This window comes from Musa acuminata, chromosome BXJ3-4, assembly GCF_036884655.1.
Source record: "Musa acuminata AAA Group cultivar baxijiao chromosome BXJ3-4, Cavendish_Baxijiao_AAA, whole genome shotgun sequence".
Lineage (NCBI taxonomy): Eukaryota > Viridiplantae > Streptophyta > Magnoliopsida > Zingiberales > Musaceae > Musa > Musa acuminata.
The window spans coordinates 30,044,210-30,052,799 of NC_088352.1; the positions used below are offsets into that span (position 1 = coordinate 30,044,210).

The following is an 8,590-nucleotide window of genomic DNA, read 5'->3' on the forward strand; positions in this document are numbered from 1 at the left end:
CCCAGTTATTCCTGCACCGCACCCCACCCCACCCCACCTTCTCGAAGAAATATTGTCCATAACACAGAAACAACAGATATCTACTAATTAATTAATGGATCCAAAATAAAATGATAGATTTGTTAAGACTGGTAGGCTCACTGCCAACATTATTAACTAATAGCATTTCTTCAGTGCCTGTGTGGCTTCTAATATACTACCAAAAGTTGGTGTAAAAAAAAATTTGACCACAGTCCACATGGCCTTGACCAATCTAATGGAGAAGATACCTCTTAAACCACTCGAGCATACTGTGGTCTCAGAACTGTCATTCAAACTCAAGCCACTTTGTAACAGAGCAAGAAGAAGGTTCACAGTCATGCAGAGGGAACACTTGGGTATATTCTCTACCAGATTAAGAATATATCAAGCTGCATAAGAATTTTAAAGAAAACAGAACCATATTTTGCACAATTTTCTATCATGCGATGGCACAATGATACATGTAAAATGAGAAACCATAATGGCTATCATAAAAGAGCACAAGGAACACTATATACCTCCTTTGAGAATGTTACCATGTGAAATCTCTATCTACCAAAGTCTCATCTCTTTTCTTCTTACAACATGAACAAGGACAAGGCTGGAAGACCTAATAAGCAGAAAGAAAAAAGAGAAAATGACCACTTAAACAAGAGAAAACCTGCAAAACTATAGAGTACCAGAAATATTTTGTAAGGAAAAAACAATCGTATTTCCCAAGCAAGTACAAGGGTCAGCAGGTGCTAAAGCATGACCATGACTACATATGTTTGATGTTCTGAAGATGTAACATCTCAGAATCACTTTGAAATAGTTACAGTAAAAAGAATGACAGAAAATGTTATAAATTAATTACAAAGAAGCTTAAGGAAGAATGATAAACAAATAACTATTGGACAACATGTTGTATGTCATCCCCAGGAGACTAAGAATAAAGCATTTCTAGACATCATCAACCACTGACAGGTGGGCTAACAAATAAACACGAGTACGAATAAGCTGAAACAATAGAAGCAACAATATAACACAAGGAAAAGGGAAGAACTTATCACCTACAGATAGTCAGAATCCGTATCTGACAAGTACTTATCACCGACAGATCAAGATAACAGAAAATTTTCTTCCTAAACAATATTTGAACATTTTCATTAAGACTATTATGCAGGCATCCCTCTCTATATCTCTATGACCAATGTCTTTATGCCTTTTTGAAAATGTGCCAAGGCATGATATTTGTTACACAGAGTCTATCACTTCAAGGGAGTTGTAATGCATGTCTTCCTAATCCTTTGAATTTCCAGCAACAATATCCAATACAGTTTCATTTCCTAATTCATCAAGAAACATATTCCCCAAACACTCTAGTCTCTTCCCCAAACAATGGGTGATCTCATTCATACTTGGACTGTTAGAACATTGATAAGTGGTATTTTAGATTTTTAAGCTCCTTTTCCAACCCCTTTTGCCAAAAGAAAGGATTTGATTGGGGTAAGTATGAATTGTAACTTTGAAAGACACCGCATGTTTAAATTAAGTAGCAACTATTGTACATGCAAAAGCCAAATGCTACAAGTGAAAGGAACGACAAATGTCTAGTCAAAATGAAGCATAAGAGTAGACCAAAAGAAAAATATGTTTGCACTTACTGCTAGTCTCAACGTCTGGTTCTATGCTTGCAACGAAATTGTGCTAGAAGTGCTATGTGATCAGAAGACCATTGTGGAGAAGGTATGGCAGTATCTTTACGTAAGCTTTCCTCATCCAAGAGCTCCAACAGAGACTCCACCATCAAAGAGTCCGCTATAAGCACCCAAAATCATATAAGAGAAGAGAACATTCTTGAACACCAAAAGGTAAGCAGTAATAAGAGTTTCTCTTCTTTTGTTTTTTTTGAGGAAACAAAAAACTTACCCAAAAAAATGAAGAGAACAGAAAAGGTCATACCTGTATAAAATATGTAGTCAACAGTGCCAACAAAATCCCTAGTACAATTTGTGAATAGAGGCTCATTAGTTGCAGGATCCATTCTCCTCCTCTGTTGCTCTACACCAGGAGCAACTCCTCCCATTCTTGCAAAAGATGAGTATGCACTAACCTGTAAGATATGCATACTTGTTAACAACAGAAAAGATTTTGTTCTCAGTGACTGCAAGTACAAAATGTATATTACCAGTGGAAGCTGGTGAGATAACTTGTTTGTAAGACGAAGGATTCCAAAAGGGTCTACAGCCAAGTCTGGATGCAAAGGATCGACCTTGCCCCTTGCAAGAAGTGAATGAGGAGCACTACATTTATGACACTCATTCAGGTATTGTGCTTTGCATCTTAAAAACATAGAACAAGTTACCCGGAAAAAGATATAAAATTAATACCTTCCAGGAACCGTATTGAAATCTCCACAGACCAACATTGGAATGTCTGCACTGATGGCAATTTTTTCCAGACCTTTGAGAAGGGTATGCACCTGAGGTGATAAAACCAACAAAAAATGTACAACATGATTCAGAAGCAAAAAAAGATTGTCATAAATCATAATACTGTCATAACCACAAAAAACTAGCGTAAACCTGCCATAGCTTAACATCCATGTACTCGTGATGGACATTTACATGAGTGTTTGCCTGCATTTGATAGACAATAGAATTAAAAACTGTAAAAAGATGAGCAAAGAATACACAAAGATCTAACATTTATATGCAGAATAATTGAAGAACATGTAGATAAGTATATGAATCAAAACAAAAGCAAGTGAACCTAATAAGGATTCAGGATAAGATAGGCAGTTCTCTAAATGTCAGGCACAACTTTGCACAAATTTCTTCATGAAAATATGCAGAGTATTCCAATTTTAAGAAAACGATAGAAGCTTCCTGCAAGGCAAATGACAAAACATATGGTAAACTCTACAGATGTTCTTATTAATATCAAGCAAATGAACTATATAGATCACAACTCAAATTGTGGGACAATTGTTTTTCTTTTCGTTAGGCACCAAAGACCTATAGCCATGAAGCTTGGATCTGTCTTCAAAAATAATATATCATAATCAAAGGCATTATTAGGTTGCACAAAAAAGCAATCGAAAAGGATAACCTGGGGAAAATCAACAATTCCTCATGACGCATTCACAAGGGCTAAATCAGGATAAATTTTAATGTTCATTTTCACCAATGATAATTAATCCTTGCTCATCAAGGCTAAAATTATATTTAAAAGATTTACAGATCACATTCTCTATATGGATGGTACCATAGCCAAAAGCAAGTATTCTGGAATAGTCATCAGTGTACCTCATACCCCTGAGTCATAGATACCCCTCCGGCATGATGAAGCATATACACACACGAGAGATTTTTTGTTCAGAAAGTGTAACTTAGAAACAGGTAAACAAAAAACAGAATACTCACCACACAAAGAAGCCGTCTTTTCCCTGGATTATCAGCGCCATGGTTACCGAATTTTGATTCCAAAACCACAATAAGAGCAATATTATCCTACAGATAGGAAAACATTTCTATATAAAAGACGGGAAAAGAACAAACCATGCTCAAAAGTCTTAGGTGATATGTATAGCTCAGACCTTGATTAACCGAGTCAAAGCAGCTTTTTGCTGACCAGCTGCTATTCCTTGATCTGTCAACGACTGTGCAGCTTTATTAAATTCAACCTGCAGGACTAAACCATATCAATCTGCTGGATCTTATCAACTATAACTAATTGCAAGGTGTGCTACCTCATATTTTTTTACTTGAGAAAACCTGTCCCTACGAAAAAATGTAGCACAACCATCAACCGAATTTGGATTTCCACTATAAACCTGAAAGGTGGCAAATTATTTATTATTATATAGGAACATTGTGAGATTTAGAGAAGCAGTTGACAACGTGCAAGTTAACCTCTGATGTTCTTCTCTTAAAAAGTGCTTGATATCCATGCTTATCAAGTTCTGGAGCAAAAAACTCCTCAAAGTGTTCATTTTGAACCTACAAAAATCGAGACAATTCAATTTTCAGCACAAAAATATGCCAACAACCTAAATAAATAAAAAAACTGAAGGATCATTAAATTTTTCATATTACTGATGTTCGAACAAAATTTTGTGTAGAAAGGACAAGAAATTACATGATAATAAAAGAATTTTCAATATATTCAGTCATAGAATTTTGACTAAATTTATGAAAAACTTTATTATGAGAAGACAGGAGAAAGTAAGAAAACTAATAAGATCAAATACTTTGAGTAGGATGACTTTTGTGTTGATAGGGAATGATAAAAAATTGCCAATACATATGACTCAGGACACAAGAATACAAGAAAACCAGGAGCAGTTTGCAAAGGCTAGAACTAATTTACTTGCAACACAAACTCAAGGAGACATACCTCTTGAAGACAAAGGATATCAGCATGGTAGCCAATAATTTCACGCAACAAATTCTGCCTGCGATAAGACCATGAGAGGGCCCAAGATGGGCAGTAGCTATATGTCTCACTCGTAGCATATGCATCAGAGAGAATGTTGTATGAAAGCACTGAGAAGGTCCTAGAAGATGCGCTTCGACTATCTACATCCAACTGCCCCAAAACATCAGCTCCATTTACTTGAATCATGCGACGAGGTGTTGGAGAGGGAGCTGGAATCACACGTGAAGTCAAGATGGTATGTACATTTCCCACAGGTATCCTTGTCTCTGCATATACGACCACACACTCGAACTTAAGAACATGATTAATATCATCAGATGTTGGTGTGTATGTTCTAGAACGTCCAACTTCAGACCAAGCTTCACCATTCCTTTCTGCAACAGTTGTAGAATATATAGGTACTGGACCATTATTAAGGACTGAGCTTCCCACATTAATTGTTGCACCAGAAAGGCCAGCATTATGACTTCCAGACCCACTATTGTTAAAGCGCCCGAACGCTTCTTCCTCCTCGATTCCATTTTCCTTTATAGTTCTCTTCGCTTGTTCGTGTAAAGAACGATGATGCTGCCAAGCATCAGTAAAACACTTAGGAGAGCAATGATAACTCTTTGCAATAGGTACTTTCTCCTTAACACAAACTATGCACTGCAGTGTTGCTTGCTCAGTTGGATGTACACTGCATACAGAAACTTTTTGATCACTTTGATCACGATACCTGCAGAACACGAAAAATGTTATATAGAACAAACTACAATGTTGTGCCACAAACAGCTCTACTAAACCAAGTAACAAAAACTAGTCAAGACTATGGCATCAACTTGTATGCTGCCACAGAAATAAAAACTGAGCAATTTGTTTTTACCACCAGTAACTTCAAATTACAGTTCCATCATTGGTAATATATATACTACCGCATAAAGAGATAACCTGGGCATGCAAACCACAATGTCTCCAAATGAAACCCAAATTACAAATCTCTAAACAGACTTCGATTGCATACCATTAGAAGTAGGACAACAATCATTGAACCTTTTATTTCTCATGTCTCACATGTAAAACATGTGCAGTCACTAGTTAGAAATAGTGCCAAATCAGTTCTGGATGTCAAAAGAAGGCTTAAGCTAGAGTTAGACTGAGGCTTCAATAGAATGAAAGCACTTTAAGTTCAAAGCAGTATTGTGAATGAAAGAAAGACACTGAAGAAATCAGTCCTTTAGGAACTATACTTTACTTCTAAAAACAACATATAGGATAGCATATTGTACCCCTGATCCTAAGAGACAATGAATGCTGGCTTTCCTCCATTCATGAAATGAAAACCCAAACATCCATTACCATTATGCAAACAACATCATCTTACGAATATATTAAGTTCATGCTCATGTTCATTTCCATGTAGGTCAAACCACATAACAAAATAGGAGAAATACCATGGTTTCTGATTAAAAGTCTATAGGTTAACAATTGATAGCATCCGTAGAAATAATTCTTCAATATATATAAATGAAACGAAATATGATAACCGTCTGCCCACGTGCTGGTCTAAAGCAATGTATTTAAAGACAGCTTGAGATGCTACCTCTTATGTCTAATGCAAGTGTAATTAAATCAAGAAAAAGGACAGAGAACTATCAAGAATTCACCAACAGACAATGAAATTACCAGAAAGGGGAGCAGAAAAAGAACTCACCACTTATATCTAATGCAATATCCATTGAATGGAGCAGACTCGGGAACATCATCAGTTGAGATGCTACCATCCGGTCGCCGCAAAAGAACGTACGGCGTAATCTCACAGCCTACCACGGGGATCTCCGACGGCAGATGAACCCTCAAGACACTCAACATACTTCCTAAAATCCCTAGTATCCCACTCCCGATTGAAAACCCTAACCCAATCACCAAAACCTCCTCTCCCACCTCAAGACTCCCATTCTAAGAATCGAGCACATCTTCCAGATCTGCCATCACGGGGCCCTGGATCGCTCCATGGTCGACCAATCCAACAAGAACCCTCGCGATCGAAAACGGCGCCAATGCGCGAACGTGAGACCCAAAGGCTCGCGTAACGGTAAACCCTAGAGCGAGATCAACCTCGGCGGGGAAAAGCAAGAACGTTTCCGGGTCGATCGATCCGATTTCGGCGTGAACGGGGGAGGGGGAAAAGGAATCGAAGGAAGGCTAGGGGTTTAAACCGGGTGAGACGGGAAGCCGGAGCAGTAGCTGCGAAAGCACAGCGATCGCTCTCTGCCTCTTCTACTCTCTCCTCTTTCTCCTCTTTTGTGGTCGTCTTGTTGCTGCATCCTTCCATTCTAAATAAGAAAATTGTTTTTTATTATTAATTACATTATGATTATTTTTTGTTATGATTGATATTATCGTTATCATATTATTATTGTCATTATTATTATATATTATTCATCATTATTGATAATTATTAATATTAATTATTATGGTCCTCACAACTCAATTTTATCTTTTGTTGTGGGGATTGAGAATTAGGGAAGAGAGGCAATGACTTGGGGGAAGCATGGGGTCCACAAGGGAAGGAGGCTTAAGTGGTGGGGAAGGTTGGGGATGGGCGTGGAGCCCACGAGCTCTTACACATGGAGATGTATAGTGAGTGAACTTGCACTTGGTTTCCCCACCCCTTCCCCCTTTCTTTTTTTTGCTTTTGATAAAATTGCATGTATATATCCTCTAAAATGATTTTGGCATTTGTCTCTATAAATTTGAGTATATATATTAATTATTATAGATTAGTTTTTAGTTGAAACTCTAGTAATTTACATCAATACCCTCTGGAAAATACTTATATGATACTAAAAATACTACAAGTACTTTATGTATTCAATATTTTTATTTCTTTTTACAATTGGAACAAACTATATATATATATATATATATATATATATATATATATATATATATATATTTATTTATTTATTTATTTATTTATTTATATGACCTCCACATTTGACCCTATAATTATTGTGAAAAGGTATACAATAATAATGAAAATTTATAATTCCCATTTTATTAAACGTAAAATTAAATTTTTTTTATTAAGGCTAAGAGAAAAATCTGAAAGAACAAAATTTACATCTCTTGTCAATCACTCTCTGATCGATTCCTCCAACGTATGTTGGCATAGTATGATCCTCTTTAATTAATATGGGGGAATTCCACTAACAAAATGTTTAGTTATTGTATAAAACCTAATTATTGTTTCATTAAACATTAAATTGTTAGTCATTAGGAGAACCAATTCTCATCCACATCTCAGCACTCACTCTCTAGTCGACCCATTAGAACATGATGATCCTTCAAAACAACCAATTTATATTGGGAAGTCTACCACTTTAACCATCAAAAAGAAACTTAATGTGAGTATATATACAAGGTGAATTTTCTCTTTCCATAGAAAAAGTTAAGCTTTATTCATAAGATGAAAAGCATGCTAAAAAATCATTCCATGAATTAAAAATCTCAACTTTGTTGGGTTCAACCCATTACATTTATTGTTCTTTACAAATCTAGCTAATCAGTTTGTAAAATGAGAAATATAAAATCTCATAAATATATTGAATGATAATTCAATATAAGAGCAAACACAATGTTTCCAATCAGATTGAAAATCCACCAAGAGGAAACATCCTTCCCATGCAACCAGAACAGAATCAATAAAATGTGAATTTTCTAAATTTTCTTGTTCCTACTTATTTTTCTTGTCATTCCATTTTGATTTCTTTTCTTGGTTAGTTTCTAGAATCAATAATTTAGCAATTATAGCAATATTCGTGTTACAATGTTTTATAATAAAAGCTACACCATCCCAACTGTGATAGAATATGGTAGACATGATTTGATGGCATGGGTCTTGATGAGTGCAATAATGGCGAAACGACGTGAATGACGTCGGCCACCCTGTACCGTGACTTCACCCCACGGTCAAACGAAACCCTGGGACGCCGTCCCAGGTGCATTAACGCCCGAACTGGATCCCGTCCGTCACCACAACACCCTCACCCCTCGTCCAACGGGCCCAGCCCTGCGCCTTCCAGGGCTCGGTCAAAGGTAAGGAACGCGCCAATCGAGACGCGCCATACCCTGCAGCAGCCCGGCCTCCAACACAGCCCCAATG

The 8,590-nt window shown here is 36.7% G+C and overlaps 1 protein-coding gene across 2 annotated transcripts; it reads right to left on the reverse strand.

Annotated features, from left to right (window-relative positions):
- Positions 1-359: 359 nt before the first annotated feature.
- Positions 360-6,740, reverse strand: LOC103981882 (carbon catabolite repressor protein 4 homolog 1). Of its 2 annotated transcripts, none has more exons than XM_065150015.1 (12): positions 6,137-6,740; positions 4,402-5,161; positions 3,918-4,004; positions 3,755-3,838; positions 3,602-3,688; positions 3,429-3,515; positions 2,589-2,642; positions 2,394-2,485; positions 2,192-2,282; positions 1,966-2,116; positions 1,668-1,821; positions 360-631 (listed from the first exon to the last, which is right to left on the reverse strand). In XM_065150015.1, exons 1-11 carry the CDS (start codon positions 6,292-6,294, stop codon positions 1,676-1,678), a joined length of 1,797 nt encoding a protein of 598 aa, XP_065006087.1. In that variant the 5' UTR covers positions 6,295-6,740; the 3' UTR covers positions 360-631; positions 1,668-1,675. The 2 variants fall into 2 exon arrangements, with proteins under 2 accessions (XP_065006087.1, XP_009396911.2); XM_009398636.3 differs by having other exon boundaries at positions 2,192-2,306.
- Between the last annotated feature and the right edge of the window lie 1,850 nt (positions 6,741-8,590).